The following is a 21,756-nucleotide window of genomic DNA, read 5'->3' on the forward strand; positions in this document are numbered from 1 at the left end:
TGTTAGGAGCCTGAGGTGAGATCACTTAAGGTCAGGAATTTGAGATCAACCTGGGCAACATAGTGAGACCCACATCTAAAAAAACAAAAACAGGACTGGAGTTGTAGTTCACATCAGTAATCCCAGCACTTTGGGAAGATGAGGTGGGAGGATTGCTTGAGGCGAGGAGTTCAATACCAGCCTGGGCAATATAGCAAGACTCCTGTCTCTACTTAAAAAATAAAATAAAATAAAATAATGCACGCACACCCCATACCCACACACATACACACATATAAAATAAATAAAATTAGCTGGGCAGGGTAGTGTGCACTTGTAGTCCCAGCTACTTGGAAGGCTGAGGTGGAAGGATTACTTGAGCCCAGGAGTTTGAGACCAGCCTCGGTTATACAGCAAGACCCCCATCTCAAAAAAGGTAAATATTCAGGAGTTCTTATCACCCATCTCTAGCCACTGTTAACATTTTGATGCATATTTATCAAATAAGAATGAGATCATAGTTTTTTCCCTGATTTTTTTTCATTTCATAAAGAATCAAATTTCTCTGTTACTTAGTATTATTTTATAGAAATACTTAAAATATATCATTTATTAGTTTTTTTAAGTACAGAGATGTGTCAAGATGTGTAAGAAGGCAAGTAGTCCATAATCTCACACAGCAATATTTAAATATATTCCATTTTATAAGTATACTATAATTAGCTTCTTGTTGTTGGACATTTAGGTTGTTTCTGATTTTTTTGCTACTTTAAAGTGTGCTGTAGTGAACATCTTTGCATGTTTCTATGATTGTTTTTTTAGGATAAATTCCTGGAAGTGGAATTGCTGGGTTAAATGTGTGGAATCATCCAGTCATATAATGAAGACACTTTCCCTTGTAGGTTTCAACCTACAGGACTCAGCTGCTTATTTCTCCTTCCCTCTTTTGTAGTTGGCCTCTATTACTGCTTTAGCAACCTGTCTGATGCCCGGATTTTTATCATCATGTATGGTGTGACCAGCATGTACTTTTCAGCTGTAATGGTGAGGACTGCCCTCAGTCTGGTAGACTTTTTCACTCTAACTCTGAGGTGCTTTTTTATCTGCCTGGCAGAATTCAGAAAGTACTGATGATTGTGCACATGCTTCCCTCTGAGCATTTGAGGGAATGAGTTGTAAAGCTGCTTGCTGTTGTTGATCCTTCCTAGGAATGTATGGGACACTCATACATTCTGGTTGTGGGGTCCAACTTTCTTGGATTCATAACTTGGTATTATAGAAGCACTTTTGCACTTTGTTGGATAATATGACCCTGGGTGTCTTAAAACGGAAGATGATAGTTTTTTCTTGAAGGCATGGGAGTATTCCCTAGTGCTAGATTGTTAAAAGAGAGGAGGGAATTTTTTTTTTTTTTTTTTTTTTTTTGAGACAGAGTTTCACTCTTGTTGCCCAGGCTGGAGTGCAATGGCATGGTCTCAGGTCACTGCAACCTCCGCCTCCTGGGTTCAAGTGGTTCTCCTGCCTCAGCCTCCCGAGTAGCTGGGACTACTGGCATGTGCCACCACACCTGGCTAGTTTTGTATTTTTAGTAGAGATGGGGTTTCTCCATGTTGGTCAGGCTGGTCTTGAACTCCCGACCTCAGGTGATCTGCCCTTCTCGGCCTCCCAAAGTGCTGGGGTTACAGGCGTGAGTCACCGTGCCCAGCCAGAGAGGAGGGATTTTATATATTGTAGTAAAATAGTGCTTCTCATACTTTTTTGGTCTCAAACCACAGTTATGAAATATACTTTATATCATTATTATTCAAGATACATATACATATGTGCATGCATATAATTGAAATACAGTTTAAGAAATATATACTTGTACTGTAACTATTTCAAGTATTTTCTCTTTCACTCTTTATGGAAGTCATGTTTGATGAAAATCCCTAAATTGATGTCTTGATCTACTAATAGGCTGAAATCTGTAAACTGTGTAACACTGATTAGACTGACCATGTGTCCTGTCTCTGTTAGGTGCGTCTAATGCTAGTGTTGGCACCTGTTATGTGCATTCTCTCCGGCATCGGAGTCTCCCAGGTGCTATCCACATACATGAAGAATCTGGACATAAGTCGTCCAGACAAGAAGAGCAAGAAGCAACAGGATTCTACCTACCCTATTAAGAATGAAGTGAGAAGCAATGTTAAGAGTAGAGTTGGGAAGCTCTGTGTGTGTGTGTATGTGTGTACGTGGGTGGTGGGGGGTGGGAGGAGTAAAGTGGAGCACTGTCATAGGTGGTCAGAATTAACTCATGGAGCCTCTGACTTATTTTGATCAATCTCATCTCTATTAATGTGTCTAACAGTTTGTCCTGTGTTGTACGAATTTAGTTTGGTTAACTACACAATTAATTCTTTTTCCTTGTTTAGGTGGCAAGTGGGATGATACTGGTCATGGCTTTCTTTCTTATCACCTATACCTTTCATTCAACGTGGGTGACCAGTGAGGCCTACTCTTCTCCGTCCATTGTACTGTCTGCCCGTGGTGGGGATGGCAGTAGGATCATATTTGATGACTTCCGAGAAGCATATTATTGGCTTCGTCACAATACTCCAGAGGTGAAGATTTGGGAGGAGTGGGAATTGTGGGTTAGGGGCAAAGGGGGAGGAGACATTTGATGTTATAGTGAATTATACAGCTTTTAGATGGGTAGAAAGCTTGGTGAAATTGGAACTTTGCAACTCTAGTCTTGAATGAGCCTTAAAGGTGAACCGCCATTCAATTCAGGGATCTTTTATAGTTAATGCTTACTAGTAATTATCTAGACTTTGCATGGACACTTTTATTGATATGATGATTTTTAACAAGAGGTAGAACATCCCAGTTATAAAAGAAGAAAAAAGTTATAAATATTACATGTTCACTTTAGAAAAATCAGAAAATTGAAGCAAGAAGAAAGATGTAAATCTTGTGTAAAGGGATCAGCTTATGATAACTGCTTTTAACATTTTAATTTATACCTTTTGAGAATCTGAAGTGATTTCCTTTACAGTAACTATTAAGAATATCATTTCTGAGACAATTTGTTAGGAATAAAAACTTGTAAGAGTCTTAATTCTTGCCCATCATATCCTGTGATTTGAGTTTCCACCCCATCTTTATAATAAGTGATTTTTGTGATTCTGTTAAAAGGCTATTAAGAAAATTATCTAATAACACTAGGCTATTGATGTGGCTATATTGCACAGTCTCCCACATTCCCACCTCATTATGTTTGTGTAAAGTGACCTGGGATGAAAGTGTAGGCAATGTTGGTTTGTTACTTGTGCTATTTTATGGTCTTATATAAATGGAAGTCCAGGTGCCAGGATTTATTTTCTCGTTTGACATGCATTACTTTGTGAAGAAATTGATTAGTTAGCCAGGTGTCACTTCTGTCAGACCAAAGATGCCTTCTCTATTGCATTTGACTTTTAGAGACAGAAGCTTGTTATTTCCATTTCCCATTCTACTTTCAGGATGCGAAGGTCATGTCCTGGTGGGATTATGGCTATCAGATTACAGCTATGGCAAACCGAACCATTTTAGTGGACAATAACACATGGAATAATACCCATATTTCTCGAGTAGGGCAGGTAAGATAAAGGGATCTTTGAGTGTTTGGTGTGCAAGGTCTAGCGGGAAATGTGTCTGCGTGAGGGGATAATATGACTTGGGATTTTGCTCTGAGAATTGTACATTTGTTTTTCCAGGCAATGGCGTCCACAGAGGAAAAAGCCTATGAGATCATGAGGGAGCTTGATGTCAGTTATGTGCTGGTCATTTTTGGAGGCCTCACTGGGTATTCCTCTGATGGTAATATACTTGATTCTATTTCTAGCTGCAGGACATAGATTCTAAGAAAACTAGATGAATCTCCTAGTTTTCTGTACTTTTACTAATATTTTACTAAGATATTTTTCTTTCAAGGGAAGCTCCTAAGTATTTGCAACTTGAGGTTTGGGTATTTTGATTTTTTTCTTTTTGCAACAAGAGGACATAAAGGTAAACAATTCTTGTGTAGGTACAGCATGCTATATGATTGTCTAAGGCATAGAAGTAGTTCCACAACCAGTAATAAAAGCAAGCTGAACATCAGGCTCATGACAATAAACTTAAGAATTAGCATTTTTTTAGTGGTTTTAAGCCATATAGTCATCGACCAGCTTAGCAATGTTTTATATGGCCTGACATAAAAAAAAGAACATTTTTTATATATCTATATATAATATATATAAATAAAAGTATGTGTAAAATGGAGGTTACCATGTGCCCTATGATTATTGGCACAAAGATTTTTAGAAGAAACATCCAAATATAGTTAACTGCCTTAAAAGTTAATGTAATGCCTGTTTATACTTTAAAAAGTTAAACAGTTCACAGCCGGGTGTGGTGGCTCACGCCTGTAATCCCAGCACTTTGGGAGGCCGAGGCAGGTGGATCACATGAGGTCAGGAGTTCATGACCAGCCTGGGCAACATAGTGAAACCTTGTCTCTACAAAAATTAGCCAGGCGTGGTGGCATATGCCTGTAGTCCTAGCTACTCAAGAGGCTGAGGCAGGAGAATCGCTTGAACTTGGGAAGGAGAGGTTACAGTGGGCTGAGATTGCGCCATTGCACTCCAGTCTGGGCAGCAGAGCGAGACTGTCTCAAAAAAAAAAGTTAAACAGTTCTGAAGGTTTATAATAAAAAGTGATAGTTCACTGCCCCAAAATCTAAGCCCCCTTAACATCAGTCCCCAGAAGCAATTATTCCTGCAGCTATTTCTTCTAGTACTTTACGTGCATATTTCTAAATACTGTGTATACAGTTTCCCCTCCATATCTGTGGGTTCTGCATCTGTGGGTTCAACCAACCACAAATGGAAAATATTTGTGGGAAAAAAAATCATAATACAACAATAAAAATAGTAAAAATAAAAAATATAGTATAACAACTATTTACATAGCATCTACACTGTATTTAGGTATTATAGGTAATCTAGACATGATTTAAAGTATATGGACAGATGTGCATAGGTTATATACAAATACACCATTTTATAAAAGGGACTTGAGCATTTGTGAATTTTGATATTCTAGTGGGAGGGGATATATAAGTTAGACTTTTTATTTTTTAAAGAAGATGATAAGATAACCATTGAAAAATAATGCAGAGACTGGGTGCAATGGCTCACGCCTGTAATCCCAGCACTTTGGGAAGACTCTTGAGGTCAGGAGTTCAAGACCGGCCTGCCCAACATAATGAAATCCCGTCTCTACTAAAAAAATACAAAAATTAGCCACATGTGGTGGCACATGCCTGTAATCTCAGCTACTTGGGAGGCTGAGGCCAGATAATCACTTGACCCCGGGTGGCAGAGGTTGCAGTGAGTCGAGATTGCACCACTACACTCCAGCCTGAGTGACAGAGCGAGACTCCATCTCAAAAAAAAACCAAAAAACAAAAAATGCAAAACACTGTTACTGTCTAGATCCATGAAAACATGTATGTGAAGTTATAAAAGAAGATAGTGTAGTTGTCCCTCTGTATCCATGGAGGATTGTTTCCAGGACACCCCCACCCCTCACCAGGATACCAGAATTTGTGGATGCTCAGGTCCCTTATATAAAATGGTTTAGTGTTTGTATATAATATACACACATTCTCTTACATACTTTAAATCCTCTCTAGATTGTAATACTAATCCCTAATACTAGGTAAATGGTTGTTAATACTGTGTTGTTTAGGGAACAGTGACAAGAAACAAGTATCCATCTTCATTACAGATGCCGTCATCTGTTTTTTTGTTTTGTGAATATTTTTGATTAGAGGTTAGTTGAATCTATGGATGTCAAACCCACAGATATGGTAGGCCAACTGTTTTGATTACTTTGTTACACTGAATTTATTTTTCAAGGTCGAATTATTAATTGGGCTTTACTAATAGGAGTTCTGTAACATTTGAGAGGTATCGTAAAAATAAAAAGTTGGGCCTGGCCTAACTTATTTTTTGTAAACAACCATATCTTTTGAGCAGTGGGCTTCCTTGATGCAGCTCCTATCATCATCATCATTATTATTTTTGAGACAGGGTTTCACTTTGTCACCCAGGCTGGAATTCAGTGGCATGATCTCTGCTCACTGCAGCCTGTGCTTCCCATGCTCAAGTGATCTTCCCACCTCAGCCTCCTGAGTGGATGGGACCACAGGCACACAACACCATGCCCGGCCAATTTTTGTACTTTTTATAGAGATTGGGTTTTGCCACATTGCCCAGGCTGGTCTTGAACTCCTATGCGCAAACGGTCCACCCACCTCAGCCTCCCACAGTGCTAGGATTACAGGTGTGAGCCATCACACCCAGCCATTCCTATTATTTTCACTCTTCCATTCATAGAACTTGTGAGGTTTTTGTTTCAGACATACCTGCCAGGCGGCTACAATCCTATTGCTCTGTGACAGTTGAGCTGAGGTTCTGGGGGTTTATTTTTGTTCCTATTTCTGACGCTATGATCTAGGCAAGTCTCTGTGCCTGTTTTTCCATTTGTAAGATGAAGATAAGAATACATTCACTGAACAAAGACAGTAATATTCATTGGATGTTTACCATGTGACAAACAACTTATTAAATGCTTTACGTGTTGTTACTCATAATAACAGCCCTATTGTTGTAGATACTCTTATTTTTCTAATTTGACAGATGAGAAAACTGAAGCACAGATAGGTTAAATAACTTGCTCAAGGTCACCTAGCTAGAATTGGCAGTGCTGGAATTCAAACTCAGGCAGTTTGGATCCAGAGTCTGTTCTTAACCACTGTGATATCCCCTAGAACTCTTTGCAGTAGTGCAATAGGAATCTTATTTTTTGTGTATGTGTGGGTTAGAAATATTTTTAATACTAACCATCCAGTGAAACATGTAGCAACTGATTTCCCTAAAGCCTATGCAAGCAATACAGTGAATGATGAACCCTAAAAGAGATATCACGAGTTGATGGTAGTATCAGTATTTATCAAGCATGTTTGACACAGAAATGTTGACTTCTCATATACATGCTTTGGAGGTCCATAACTTGGCAACTGTTGGTCAAGAAGGAGAACATTCATGTCTTGTCTACCTTTTTGGTAAAGCTACTACTCTTTAGATCAGTCCTGCCCACTGTCTAATAGAAATAATGGGAACCACATTATCATTTTAAGCTTTATGTTAGTCATATCAAAATAAGTATAAATAAGCAGGTGAAAGTCATTTTAATAATTTTATTTAACTGAATATTCATATCAAAACATTATTTAATTTAACATATAACCAGTATACCCCCTTTTAGGGTTTGTTTTTTTACTAACTTTTCAAAATCTAGTGTGTTTTTCATACTTACCTAGTGTGTATTTTATACTTACAGTACATCTTAATTTGGACTAGCCACATTTCAGCTGCTCAGCAGCTATATGTAGCTAATTGCTACTACATTTGATAGCCTATCCCTAGCTAATCTATAGGACCAATTTCAATTGTGGCTTAAGTCTGGACTAGTAGCATAGGATTTCAGGAGTATAATCATTTCTCAGAAAAGTTGTATATTTTGATGAAAAATGCGTTGCTCATATGTTGTCCTCACTATTTTTATAAATTAGAGGTAAATGATACCAATCCCCTTTTAAAAAATGTTGAGGAATTTTCTTAGAAATACTAACCTGCTTTAACTCCAGCAACCTTTGTGATGCAGCAGTTCTTTTTTTTTTTTTTTTTTTTCTCCTAGATATCAACAAGTTTCTTTGGATGGTCCGGATTGGAGGGAGCACAGATACAGGCAAACATATTAAGGAGAATGACTATTATACTCCAACTGGGGAGTTCCGTGTGGACCGTGAAGGTTCTCCAGTGCTGCTCAACTGCCTCATGTACAAGATGTGTTACTACCGCTTTGGACAGGTTTACACAGAAGCAAGTGAGTGATTCATAATAACATTAACAATAGTAATAATAGTGATTACTAATACACAGTGTTTTCCATATGCCAAGCACTGGTAAGTGCTTTGTGTCTGTTAACTCATTTAATCCTCACAGCAGCCCAAAAGGCATATACTGATATTATTGTCGTATTATCTTTATTGTTTGTATATTTTTTTGAGATAGGGTTTTTGCTCTGACACCCAGGCTGGAATGCAGTGGTGCAATCATGGCTCACTGCAGCCTTGATTTCCTAGGCTCAAGGAGTCCTCCTGCTTCAGCCTCTGAGTAGCTGGGACTAAGGTGCACACCACAATGCCTGGCTGTTTTTAAACTTTTTGTAGAGATGCGGTCCCACTATGTTGCCTGGGCTGGTCTGGAACTCCTGAGCTCAAGCAATCCTCTTATCATGGCCTCCCGAAATACTGGGATTACAGACATTAGCTACTGCACCTAGCTATTGTTATTATTATTATTTTTTTTTGATATTAAGTCTTGTTCTGTCACCCAGGCTGGAGTGCAGTGGCACGATCTTGGCTCACTGCAGCCTCCACCTCCCAGGTTCAAGCGATTCTCCTGCCTCAGCCTCCCAAGTAGCTAGAATTACAAATTACAGGTGTGCTCCACCACCCCCAGCTAATTTTTTTTTTTTTGCATTTTTAGTAGAGACAGGGTTTCCCCATGTTGACCAGGCTGGTCTCGAACTCCTGACCTCAAGTCATCCACCCACCTCAGCCTCCCAAAGTGCTGGGAATACAGGCATGAGCCACCGCACCCAGCCTGTTATTTTATGTATGAGGAAATTGAGGTACAAATAGGTTATTTAACTGTCCAGTGTCACACAACTAATGGCAGAGTCAGGATTCAAACTGACAAAGACTGGCTCCAAATTCTGTGCTTTTGACCATTACTTTTTATTGTCCTTACGGGTATTGTAGTGAAGACAGGAACAAAAGGGTGAGAAAGTAACTTTTCATATCTTCAGATGATTATATTGAAAGTTATTTGATTAGGTTAAGTCTCTCCTTCTGACTTCAATTTCTTGGTTCTGCACTAGGGAGAATTTCTGACATGAATGCAGGTCTTTGACTTCTGGTAGGCTTCTTTCTCTGATCCATGCAAGGGTTGCTAATGTGTTAGAGGCTGTGGATGACAATCCTCAGGAATAGAGGGCCTTGGAAGTCGGCTCCTTATGTCGGTCTTATTAGAGATAAGACATTGGCAAGCATCATCTTGCCTGGTACTTAAGTTAGAGTAACACTTGATTTGCCCTTACTACCTGATGCTCTTTTTTGCGGGCTCTACTCTCACCAAATTGCAGGCTGAGGAATAATCATTCAATTAGTAGATGGTATACTGAATCCATATACTGTCTCTATAGGAAATTAGCACTGTAGAAAGAAGTGTGTTCTTTTTCATCCCTCTCTAGAGCGTCCTCCAGGCTTTGACCGTGTCCGAAATGCTGAGATTGGGAATAAAGACTTTGAGCTTGATGTCCTGGAGGAAGCGTATACCACAGAACATTGGCTGGTCAGGATATACAAGGTAAGCAGATGCTATATGTCTCAAAAAGCAACTTTTATTTTGCAGATTGGTTTCAGTGCTTATAAAATGGGCCACATATTTCTCAAGTAGGGAAATTTCTCATGACACCTGTGTTTGAAAAGTAGCTTGCAAACTCACTGAAAATTTACTTTTTATTTTAGATTGTTCTTAGAGAGTAGATGATCCCAGTCTGCCGTCATTTTGGCAGTTGTTGCAGTAATATTTTTCCACCACTGCTTGACTCAACCAGTTTCTGTGATTATCAGGCTCACGGGTGGGGAGAGTGCAGGAAATAGAGAAAAAGTTCACATTTAACTACATTTTCTTCTCTCTCTGAAGAACTTAAGGTATATAGAGTCACATAGAACCACATAGGAGTATATCTCTCATATAAGAAAAGATTGAGAACCCTTGATCTATGTGGAGGGTAGATCAGTAATATTGCTCCTCCCAGAGGTATTCCAAAAGGCTAAGCAGAGAGAATCTAGTCTCTAATCAGTGCTTGTTTATTCACAGCCCTAAACCAGGCTGTAGAACCCAACATAATCCTACCCACTCTGGGTGAATCCATTTTAGTAGAAAATTTCTCCAAAGTTGATCTGATTGTAAATATTAAACTGCCATCTTTATGTTGCAGGTAAAGGACCTGGATAATCGAGGCTTGTCAAGGACATAAATGTCACGTCCAGCTCTGATATGCTTCGCACTGGGCACATCACATTTAGGACATTGAAGTTTTTTGTTTTTTGTTTTTTTGTTTTTTTGGTTTTTTTTTTTTTTATATGCAGTTTGTAAGAACAAAGCTGGATGGCATTAGAATTGTCTGGAAGTTTTGTCCTGGGCAGTATGGGCTGGGCCAAATGAAATGATTTTTATAATTCTAAACAGGTTACCAAATGAAATGTCATGGCTTTACTTTGGTCAATTAAAGGGGGGAATTTTTTTTTAAAATGTGCCTTATTTGTTTTGACTGACAACTGATTTGAGGAAGGCAAAACTATCCTAGGTTGCCAGAAGGACATAAGCAGACCTTGTCCATTCTCTTAGCTCCCTAAATTACCAAATAGAGACGTCTTTCTCAAATCAGGAAAACTATCAAAGACCAATTCAGATCCTACATCTACAGACAGTTTTGTCATACTCTTTGCATTGCAGCACCTAGTACAATTCCTTGCAAATAGCGTGGCTCAATAAATTTTTATTGAATGAATAAATGTGGGACCAGAAGAGTGCCTTTCTGGGCTAGAAAGGCAGGTTTGTTGCTACCACGTCTCTGTTCTCCATGTCTCTTATCCTTAGATGCTCTCTGACTTTCTAAATCAGCAGTTTTGAAGACTCAAGACAAACAGTGAAATTATTGGTTTATCAATGGAGAGGAAAAAACTTCCAGCATTACATATAGAGCTTGATGGTCAGTAGGTCCTTTTGAATCAGCTTAAATATAATCATACGTATCAATTTGAAATTGAAATTTTCAGCACTCTCACTTATTCATGACACAGAAATGACCCTTTACTCAAAACTCTTGTGGTTATTCAAAGGTGAGCTTCTTTTTCCCTTAGTCTTAGCCTATTTGTTGCTATTGTATATTGCTAACAAGTTTAATTACCTAATTTTGAAGCTCTTTCCAAATAAGATACAAATTAAAAAGGGAAGCATTGCTAGTAACAGGCCCCTAGAGAGCAGTGCCAGCCTGCCTGCAAGAAAAGAGAGGAGAAACTTCTTAAAAAGTTTTAAGCCTGGGCAACACAAGGAGATCGTTTCTATGAAAAATAAAAATTAGTCAGGTATAGTGGTATACACCTGTAGTCCCAGCTACTTGCGAAGATGAGACTGGAGGATCACTTGGGCCTGGGAGGTTGAGGCTACAGTAAACTGTGATTGTGCCACTGTACTCCAGTCTGGGCACTAGTGAAATCCTGTCTAAAAAACAAAAAAACTTAACTGGAAAGCACAGTGGTCCTTGAGGACATTTAATGTCAGGACAAAGAGCCTATGACATATATCACTGATGTATATAAACCCTAAGTCATTAATAAAATAAAAGCTAACTGTTTAGTGTTATCCATTTAAGGAAACAGGAGGAATTGTATAACTTTTAGATTAGTCATAGTGGTGCTCCTAAAGGATACGCTGTTGTATATTTGCATAGCCAGGGCACTTAGCCTTCCAAACTAATTCATATACCATGTTCTTCAACTGTGGGTGAGGTTTTAGACTTAAGATTTGATTTACTATATGTAAATACATTACTTGATTTATATAAAGAATTCATCTTTAGTGGAAGAGGTTATTCTGAATTATTTATCAATATGATTAATACCAGTTAGAAATTATTAATGATCTTCCTTTATACTATAAATAGGATAACCTTTTAACTTGTCTCTATAGTTGTTGCTCTGAGGATCTTAATTTTACTTTCTAGGCTACATGAAGCTATCTTTTTTAAAAGTGTACTTTTCATTTTCACTGTTATTGTACACTTAGTATAAAAAACTCAAATCTAGGCCAGGTGCAATGGCTCATGCCTGTAATCCCAGCACTTTGGGAGTCTGAAGTATGCAGATCACTTGAGCCTAGGAATTCAAGACCAGCCTGGGCAACATGGCAAAATCCCATCTCTACAAAAAATACAAAAATTAGCTGGGTATGATGGCACGTGCCTGTAGTCCCTGCTACGTGGAAGGCTGAGGTGGGAAGATTCCTTGAGCCTGGGAGGTGGAGGCTGCAGTGAGCCAAGATCACATGCACTCCAGCCTGGGAGAGTGAGACCCTGTCTTAAAAAAACAAAACAAAAACTCAATTCTAAAAGGCAGTAATGCTATTTTCTACTCCCTAGTGGCAACCACTTTAAACTCTGATTCTCACATTACTTACTTTCAATACCATAAATAATTGCTTTTTTTTTCTATGTTTGGTATTACAATTTTAGGCATCATGTGTAGAATCTGTGGTAAGGAAACTGTAGAATTAGCTTTTTCACCATCCCATTACTTCTTTTTTTTTTTTTTTTTTTTTTTTTTTGAGACGGAGTCTTGCTTTGTCGCCCAGGCTGGAGTGCAGTGGCCGGATCTCAGCTCACTGCAAGCTCCGCCTCCCGGGTTTACGCCATTCTCCTGCCTCAGCCTCCCGAGTAGCTGGGACTACAGGCGCCTGCCACCTCGCCCGGCTAGTTTTTTTTGTATTTTTTGGTAGAGACGGGGTTTCACCGAGTTAGCTAGGATGGTCTCGATCTTCTGACCTCGTGATCCACCCGTCTCGGCCTCCCAAAGTGCTGGGATTACAGGCTTGAGCCACCGCGCCCGGCCCCCATTACTTCTATGAACAGACATATTTGTGCTATCTATTACAGTTCTTTTTTTTTTTTTTTTTTTTTTTTTTGAGATAGAGTCTCATTCCCTGTCTCCCAGACTGGATGCAGTGGCGTGATCTTGGCTCACTGCAGCCTCCGCCTCCCTGGTTCAGGCAATTCTCCTGCCTCAGCCTCCTGAGCAGCTGGGATTAAAGGTGCACGTCACCACGCCCGGCTAATTTTTGTATTTTTAGTAGAGACAGGGTTTCATGATGTTGGTCAGGCTGGTCTTGGACTCCTGACCCCATGATCCGTCCGCCTCAGCCTCCCAAAGTGCTGCGTGAGCCACCGCACCCGGCTGAAATTCTTCTTTATGTTCCGTTTGGATTGGTTTACTCTCAAGGTTTGCTGCACACCTCTTGGGTTGATCTGTCTTTTCATTGTCACGTTGTGTGTTAATCTCCTGACTTCTTTCTTGATTTATCTCCTTTAAGTGCCTTCCTGAGAAAATGTGTGTGAGAGAGAAATTTCTTGAGAACTTTTCGTGTCTCTTGTCATACTCCATTGATAGGTTGGCTGGGTACAGAATTCCAGATTGGGAATGATTTTTCCTTAGGACTAGGAAGGCATTGACCTATCTTTCATATGTTGAGAAATGTAATGCTGTTCCAATTTTTTTTTTTTTTTAATGTATCTATTCCTTCTCACCTTCAACCCAGACCTCTTAGGATCTTCTCTTTATAGTATTTTGAAATTTTCCCAATGTTGTGTCTTGAGTGGATCACCTATTGTGCTGAGCAGTTTGGAATTTTATGTATGGAAAGTCAAGTTCCACAGTTCTGGAAAATATTCTTGCGTTATATATGCAAGATATTAAGAGAGGAAAGAGGATGGAAATCCCAACCCTCTTTTTCTTTCTGGAAAATAGTTATTTGGATGGTGGACTTCCTGAATTTATCTCCTAATAGTCTTATATTTTACTCTTCTATTTACTCTTCTTCCTTCTCAGAGATTTCGTCAACTTTATTTTCTAATCTATCTATTTAAAATAGCTTCCTTTTTTTCTTCTATATTTTTAATGCCCAGAGGGGTTGGGTTTTTTGTCATTGTTTGACTATTCCTTTGTTTTGATGTCTTTCATATTAAAGACTTTCTCAAATTCTTGCTAGTCTGCTCCTCTTTAAGAGTGGGACCCTAGGCTAGGTACAGTGGATCACGCCTGTAATCCCAGCACTTTGGGAGGCCGAGGCAGGCAGATCACTTAAGGCCAGGAGTTCGGGACCAGCCTGGCAACGTGGCAAAACCCTGTCTATACTAAAAATACAAAAATTAACTGGGTATGGGGTACACACCTGTAATCCCAGCTACTAGGCATGAGAATTGCTTGAACCCAGGAGGCGGAGGTTGCAGTGAGCAGACATGCCACTGCACTCCAACCTGGGAGACAGCAAGACTCTGTCTCAAAAAAAAAAAAAAAAAAAAAAAGTGGGACCCATAAAAGCTGATTGAAAAGTCTGTTTGTAGGGGTTGATGGGGATTAATAATGTGGGTTTCAGTCTACTGTGATCTGGCTGGGCTGTTACACTGGGAAATCCATGATACTGATATTTTAGATGTTTATCTTTTACATAGGTAAGATTCCCTTGAGAAGGCTTGCACATTCTCTTACTCAAGGATGTAAGCCAGGCAGTCAGCTTTCTGAGAGTAGAGTAGGGAAAGAAGTTTTAACAGGCTCAACCTTCAGTGGATAAAACTTAACCTTAAACCCTCCGTTTTCAGTAAGGTGCCCAAGCTTTTAACTGTGCCTAATGGTCTTCAGTTCACGTACTATGCATTTACCCGCTTAAATCTTATACGAGCTTTGGGGAGGGACAATTCTTTGGTTACACAGAAAGGGAAGGGATACAGGGATCTATTTACTTCTTATGCAGCCTTTAAACCTACCCCCTTTTAGTCCCATTTTTACCTCCATCTTCAGTTACCTGGTATCACCAGTTCAACTTGAACTTTTTGAGAGTTCTGTGATGTTAATTCTGCTTTCCATTGCTAGCTTTGGGATTCATCTTCATTACCTTTCATCTAAAGGCTTTCTACTTTCCAAAATGTGACTCATACTCTGTTCTTATGGGTTCTTTTAAATATTGGTATCCTTTACTATTAAAATATTTTAGTAAGCTTTCAGAAGAGAATAGAGGCTATTTCCATGTATTCTGTCTTTCACTGGTACTCTCCTGGAGTCTGTATATCTTATTTTTTTCAGGCTAAAAAGACTCCATCAGACACACAGGAAATCTGCAGGTCTTCCTCTTCTTCATACTCTTCGTTTTCAGCACACAGTGAGGAAACAAGAGAAAATGGGATAAATGATCTAAAAACTTGCTTTTATTTTTATACCAGGCCCTGTGGCTCACTTCTGTAATCCCAGCGACTTGGGATGCTGAGGTAGGAGGATCACTTGAGCCCAGGAGTTCCAGGCTGCAGTGAGCTAAGACTGCCCAGTTGCATTCCAGCCTGGGTGACAGAGCAACACACCCTGTCTCCAAAAACAACAAACTAAAAAGATTACATAAAGCCTCATCTGTGATGTCATGATTCAAAACTATACACATAAGCATTGTGAGAGCTTTTTCCTTGATTTTTGTTCCTGATTTTGCTTCTTTAAAAGAAATGTGTGTTTTTGTTGTTGGCTGTTTGTTTAGAGGGAGTCTTGTTCTGTCACCCAGGCTGGGGTGCAGTGGCGCAGCCTCAGCTCACTGCAGCCTCAGCCTCCTGGGTAGCTGGGATTACAGGCACTCACCATCACGCTCGGCTAAGTTTTATATTTTTAGTAGAGACGGGGGTTTCACCATGTTGGTCAGACTGGTTTTGAACTACTGACCTCAGGTGATCCACCCGCCTCAGCTTCCCAAAGTGTTGGGATTACAGGCATGAGCCACCGGGCCCAGCCTTGAGTAACATTTTATACTTGTTTTACTTTGTTACTATTATCATAATAGCTAGTTATGCTTAGTGTTTGTATGCGGCCCAGTCTTAAGGACTAAGAAAAAATATATATAAAAAATATATAAACATAAAAAATACATATATATATATACGGAATCATGCTGTTGCCCAGGCTGGAGTGCAGTAGTGCTATCATAGCTCACTAACCTCTAACTCCTGGACTCCAACGATTGCTCTGCCTAGGCCTCCCAAGTAGCTAGGGCTACAGGGACACACCACCAAGCCCAACTAATTCCTAAAATTTATATGTAGAGATGGGGTCTCCCTATGTTCCCCAGGCTGGTCCTGAACTCCTGGCCTCAAGCCGTCTCCTGCCTCGCCTTCCCAAAGTGCTGGAATTATAGGCAGGAGCCACTGCGCCCGGCCAGTGCTGGAGAATGTAATGGAGATGATCCTGCCTATCCTTGAGTTCCAGTCTAGTTTACTGTCAGAGAATACTTATTTCAATTTTTCCTATTTTGTTCTCGAGTCTCTTTCCTCAGATTTACTTTTCTATTTAAATGACGTTCGCGGCTTTTAAATTTGCATTGTAAAATTTATTTTGGCTCTCCCCGCCTGTTTTTTGCACATTAAAAATGAAAACTTTTGTAGAACTAAGCTAAGCAGATGGTCTTCCTGCAAAAAGATTGGGCTGAACTAAAGCATTGCTTTGGAGCTGGTTCACAGAAAAAAGGCAAAACTGGTTATCCCGACTTCAAGCTCCAAAATAAACTGCTTTCTTTCTCCGGGAAGTTTTCCCCGCCACACACACTTGACTGCGTGGCCAGTCCTTTCGATGCCTCTCGCTCCCAACACGGAGTTCCTCTCAACACGGAGTTCCTCTCATTTCTTCACAGTCAGCTCTCAGCTGCTGCTGCTAGTTTGTCGGCTCCAGCACCACGGGTACAGCACTCTGAAGTTTACAAAGCACTCTGCAGCACTGACTGTGATCCTCACAGTCCTGTCCGGTGGCCTCCCGCAGGTGGTAGTGCAGCTTTTCAGGCCCGGAGCGGCCAGGAGCTAAGCCCGCAGACCCGCCTGGAAGCGCAGCGCGGACGGTCGCGCGACCCCGCGGCATGGAGGCCTGGGCTTCACCCAGAGGCGTTCGACCACCGTCCAGCCGAGCCTCACGCCGGATGCCACTTCATATTTGGGCCCAGAGCTCAATTCGCACCGATGCGGTCCGCCGTCCTTAAACCTATTCAGCCAGAATCTCTCCCCGACTGTAAAGCAACTCTGGGCGGGAGCTGCAACCTCTCGGCGTCAGTCTTCTGGAGTCGCCGACATTCAGAGAGGCAAGACCCGGGAACGCGCGCTGTCTTGCTTTACGGCACGGGTGCGCGAGTTTGCGGCAGCGTGACGCCAGCAAGTTTTGGCGGGAAAAGCGCTGCATTTGGATTCCTGCAGTGGTGGGCAAAGGACAGTCCGGTGAGCAGGGGCGGCCGGTAGAGTAGGAAAGGCTTCTAAAGAAGGAGTTCGGGGTCTAGATTAGCGAGAGAGGGCACGGTGGGAGAAAGTTAGCATTGACTAGCGCAGGGGATTGGAGAGACTCCTGCGGAGGGGCGGTTTCGGAGGGTGGAGGAATGGTACCAGGAGATTCCCGTTGTAGAGAGGGGGCAGGAGAGACTAACACACTGCTAGCTAAGAACCCCAAGGAAGGGTCCCAGCCCTTCCTTCCGCCTCTTGGGGCAGTTTGGCCCCGCCCCGGCCTCTGGGACGGGTGGGGGTGTGGATGGGGATGGGAATTGGAATTGAGCAATTGGGAGGGAGGCGCTGCCGCAGGCGTCTTCTGCCCGGTTCCGCTCCCTCTATCCCCTTCCTTTCTTCCCCAGACCCCCACCTCTCCCTCCTCCTTCCCCAGTCGTTCACCGGAAAGCATTTGTCTCCCACCTCTTCACCACAACGATTAATTTCCTCTGAGGCCTGAGGAGGGCAGAATTTCAACCTTCGGTGTGCGTGGGAATGGCGATTGTGATTTACACGACAAAATGGTCAAGTTTAGAATAGTTGTTCGTGGTTGAAAAACTTGGATAAATGTGGATGAGATATAAGGGGAAGGCAAGAGCTGTTATTTTTCGTGGGGAGTCCTGGGGAGCGGCGGGGCGCAGTGGCTTCACAGGTGATCTTACACTCACTCTCCATCTTTTCTGGATTCCTGCCTTTTACAGCCGAGCTCCGGTGGAGTCATGGCAGTGCCCTTTGTGGAAGACTGGGACTTGGTGCAAACCCTGGGAGAAGGTGCCTATGGAGAGTGAGTTCTTTTAACCTTGCCTTCGTCTTCTGAGTGCATATTCATTGTTTTGGAGTCTCATACTCTGGTGATTTAGAGAGTAGATGTTTGAGATCCAAGATTTTTGGCAACTGAAGTTACACAGTCTTTTGCTAGGATTAATATTTTTTCCTTCCCTTTAAAAAAAAAAAAGTTTTCTTTGTAAAAAGCTGGAAGGGACACGAAGTTACTGTTTTCGTGCCCACACATTGCTTCTCAGGGTTTAAGCATCGTGATTAATGAGCAGACTCTGGAGATTGCCTGGTTTCAGATCCTTGCTCTGTCACATACTAGTCATTGTTTTGTGATCTTAGGCAAGCTTCCTAATGTCATTATGTACCTCTCCTTCGCCACCTTTAGGGTGGCAATAATAGTATCTACCCCATAGGAGCTTAGGACAGTTACACAAGCACATATAATATGGGATTAATGCTCTTAAAAGTATGTGAGTAGAACATGTATATATGTGATGTGGCTTAGAATTACCTCAGTCTATTTTATGAAGCGTTTATTAAATGATTTGTGTGACAGCATAATGACGTGTTTGGAGGGTTAGCTATTGTATTTCACATTTTAGAAAGGAGTAGTGTCTGTTGAGAACATAGCAGAAACCACTTGGTTTCTCCTTTGTGGAAAAAGTAATAAAGGTAAAATAGTTTTGGATGCGTTATGTTTAATCTTTGGAAGTTTTAGAAGAAATGGAATTCTGTAATGTTAAAACTTTTTTCCTTTTTAGAGTTCAACTTGCTGTGAATAGAGTAACTGAAGAAGCAGTCGCAGTGAAGATTGTAGATATGAAGCGTGCCGTAGACTGTCCAGAAAATATTAAGAAAGAGATCTGTATCAATAAAATGCTAAATCATGAAAATGTAGTAAAATTCTATGGTCACAGGAGAGAAGGCAATATCCAATATTTATTTCTGGAGTACTGTAGTGGAGGAGAGCTTTTTGACAGAATAGGTATGGAAGAAATTTAAGATAATTATTTTAAACAAGTTTTTAAATTTGTTTTTTAAATCTTGGGCATGCTATTTGGTCGTTGTCCTTTCAAAATTGCTCATGCAACAGTGAAATTGGAATAAATTATCTTTAAAAAATTTTTCCTACTGGTATTAATACATAACAGCATATATAGAGTCAATGAAAGAAAACTTCTTTCCCAAGTTATGTAAGTGATTTTGGTTTAAGATTGGTGTCTTACAGAATTTAAGAGTGACAAAATGTAGTTTTATGGTACATCATAAATGCAGTGTATCCTAAATGCAATGTATTGCCTACACAATTTTTTCTTTGTAGACATTCTAGTTATATGAAATCATTGTATACATTTACAGATCTAAAATAGCATGCTGTTTCCTCTTGGTTCACATGAAATAATTGAGAATTTTCTAGGATTGCTTTTTGTATATTAAGTAAATTCTATGTTTGCTATTAATACTTAAACATTCTATGTAGAATCAAAGGACCGATATTTCAGAACACTGAGAAGTACATAAAATAAATCTGGATGTAAATTTATAATTTAAAGCTATTGTATTAACAGTAAAAACTGATAAAGAGGTACTAGGATCTCCAGTGTGACTCAGGAGAGAGTTGAGGGTAAAAGAAATGGAGTTAATGAGAGAGATCAAAATATAAAAAGATAACTGATAAAAGAATTTTCATAATGAAACTGTCTTTCATGAAGGACCTCACAGGCGTTCGTGGTTTTGTACTGTGAGACTATATGAAGTTTAAATCTGAGCCAGGTGTGGTGGTACATGCCTGTAATCCTAGCTACTCAGGAGGCAGGAGAATTGCTTGAGCTCAAGAGTTCCAGGTTACAGTGAGTTATGATCTCACGCCAGGGCACTCCAGCCTGGGTGAAAGAGCAAGACCCTATCTCTAAAAAAATAGTGAAAGAAGTATAATCTCTAAAATATTTAGCGAAATTGGCTTAGATTTGCCCAGACTTCCCCTTTGGTATTATATTTGAGGAATGAGAAAAATAATTAGCATAGCATTTAGAAGAAATAGGGGAGAATTTGAAGGTTACTGAATCAGGGTTAGTATAAGAGGAAGCAGGGACTTTCAAGGCATGGCTTACATTCTTGATTTGGATATGGGTTTTTCTCTTTATAATTTTTCTGTAATACTACTTTTGCCATCTAACAGAGGTAAATGTGAGTTAAGCCCTCTATGTGTTAGTGGACTCCTGAATCTTTTGTTGGCATTTGCTTCTGTTTGCCTAAGTAGATTTGTAAATGTCTAAGCTTCAAATTAAGAAGCTATGTGGTTGCTACCTGATTATATTTAGTCAATAAACTTACTTTCATACTTGTTTTAGAGCCAGACATAGGCATGCCTGAACAAGATGCTCAGAGGTTCTTCCATCAACTCATGGCAGGAGTGGTAGGTATAGTTGTCCATGTCCCTTTTATTTAAAATTAGTATGAATACATTACATTACCAAATTCTAGTGTGTTTCCCTCTGCATCCCTCTTAGGTTTATCTGCATGGTATTGGAATAACTCACAGGGATATTAAACCAGAAAATCTTCTGTTGGATGAAAGGGGTAAGTTTAGCATTTTATCACTGGTACCTAAGTTATTTTAACATAGCCATACAAGGCAAAATCAAGTCTTTTGCATTACTGGAATTTCCAGACAAAATCTGAAAAATCAAGGAAATTTTGGAGACTTAGTATATTTGGAAATCACAAGTCTCATTATGCAATACAATTGCGGATCAGGTAGAGAAACCTGACCTAGGTGCAAGCCTAGCTCACTATATGTATAAGAATAATTTTTTTTTTTTTTGGATACAGGATCTCAGTCTGTCGCCCAGTCTGGAGTACACTGTATTATCAGGGCTTACTGCAGCCTTGACCTCCTAGGCTCAAGCGATCCTACCACCTCAGCTTCCCAAGTAGCTAGGACCAGCTACAGGCAGGTGTCACCATGCCTGACTAATGTTTAATTTTTTGTAGAGATGGAGTTTCCTTGTGTTGCTCAGGCTAGTCTTGAACTCCTGGACTCAAGCAGTTTACTGGCCTTAGCCTCCCAAAGTGTTGGGATTATAGACATGAGCCACCATGCCTGGCCAAGAATAGTTTAAAATAATTCTTTAATGCATTAATAAAGGGAAGTTCCTGTGGAATACCCTGGACCTTAGTCTTGTCCTGTTCACTCTTTTTTTATGTATGACTTGGATAAATAGATAAGAAATTTAGTTATATTTTCTGGATGTCATCAAATTGAGAAGGATGGATAGCGAAAGCTTTAGCTTATAGGGTCAGAATCAAAAAAGAAATATCAGCTGTATGAGGCAGTTTTTGTCTGGTTTGATGTTTTATTGTTAGTATTAGAATAGTGCTTAACAAATGGTTGCTTTCTTTTTTTGAAACAGAGTCTTGCTCTGTTACCCAGGCTGGAGTGCAGAGACATGATCTCGGCTCACTGTAACCGCTGCCTCCCCAGTTCAGGTGATTCTCATGATTTAGGCCCCTGAGTAGCTGGGATTACAAGCCTGAGCCACCACACCTGGCTAATTTTTATATTTTTAGTAGAGACGGAGTTTTGTCATGTTGGCCAGGCTGGTCTCGGGCTCCTGGCCTCAAGTGATCCACCTCCCTTGGCCTCCCAGAGTTCTGGGATTATAGGTGTGAGCCACCGCACCCAAGCTATACATGCTATTTTCTTATGTGCATATAGATTTTACTTTTTACCCCTTTACATTGAGTTTCTATAAC

The 21,756-nt window shown here is 40.3% G+C and overlaps 2 protein-coding genes across 5 annotated transcripts in view; both read left to right on the plus strand.

Moving 5' to 3' along the window:
• STT3A (STT3 oligosaccharyltransferase complex catalytic subunit A) overlaps positions 1 to 10,433 on the plus strand; it is a 28,060-nt gene extending 17,627 nt beyond the window's left edge. The window contains exons 11-18 of the mRNA XM_008021390.3: positions 932 to 1,023; positions 1,999 to 2,154; positions 2,394 to 2,582; positions 3,483 to 3,599; positions 3,717 to 3,819; positions 7,747 to 7,935; positions 9,367 to 9,482; positions 10,120 to 10,433. Of these exons, the coding sequence (XP_008019581.1) occupies positions 932 to 1,023; positions 1,999 to 2,154; positions 2,394 to 2,582; positions 3,483 to 3,599; positions 3,717 to 3,819; positions 7,747 to 7,935; positions 9,367 to 9,482; positions 10,120 to 10,158 (1,001 nt within the window). The 3' untranslated portion in view covers positions 10,159 to 10,433. The remainder of the gene's footprint in view (positions 1 to 931; positions 1,024 to 1,998; positions 2,155 to 2,393; positions 2,583 to 3,482; positions 3,600 to 3,716; positions 3,820 to 7,746; positions 7,936 to 9,366; positions 9,483 to 10,119) is intronic.
• Positions 10,434 to 16,289: 5,856 nt separating this feature from the next.
• CHEK1 (checkpoint kinase 1) overlaps positions 16,290 to 21,756 on the plus strand; it is a 100,815-nt gene continuing 95,348 nt past the window's right edge. For 3 of the 4 annotated variants that reach the window (XM_038005010.2, XM_073022110.1, XM_008021394.3), the window contains exons 1-5: positions 16,290 to 17,184; positions 17,925 to 18,007; positions 18,762 to 18,985; positions 20,352 to 20,416; positions 20,511 to 20,580. In XM_038005010.2, the coding sequence (XP_037860938.1) occupies positions 16,384 to 17,184; positions 17,925 to 18,007; positions 18,762 to 18,985; positions 20,352 to 20,416; positions 20,511 to 20,580 (1,243 nt within the window). In that variant the 5' untranslated portion in view covers positions 16,290 to 16,383. Of the gene's footprint in view, positions 17,185 to 17,452; positions 17,815 to 17,924; positions 18,008 to 18,761; positions 18,986 to 20,351; positions 20,417 to 20,510; positions 20,581 to 21,756 lie in introns of those variants that run through there. The other variant, XM_008021397.3, reaches the window with a different exon arrangement.

The sequence above is a fragment of the Chlorocebus sabaeus genome, chromosome 1, assembly GCF_047675955.1.
Source record: "Chlorocebus sabaeus isolate Y175 chromosome 1, mChlSab1.0.hap1, whole genome shotgun sequence".
In the NCBI taxonomy this organism is placed as follows: Eukaryota; Metazoa; Chordata; class Mammalia; order Primates; family Cercopithecidae; genus Chlorocebus; species Chlorocebus sabaeus.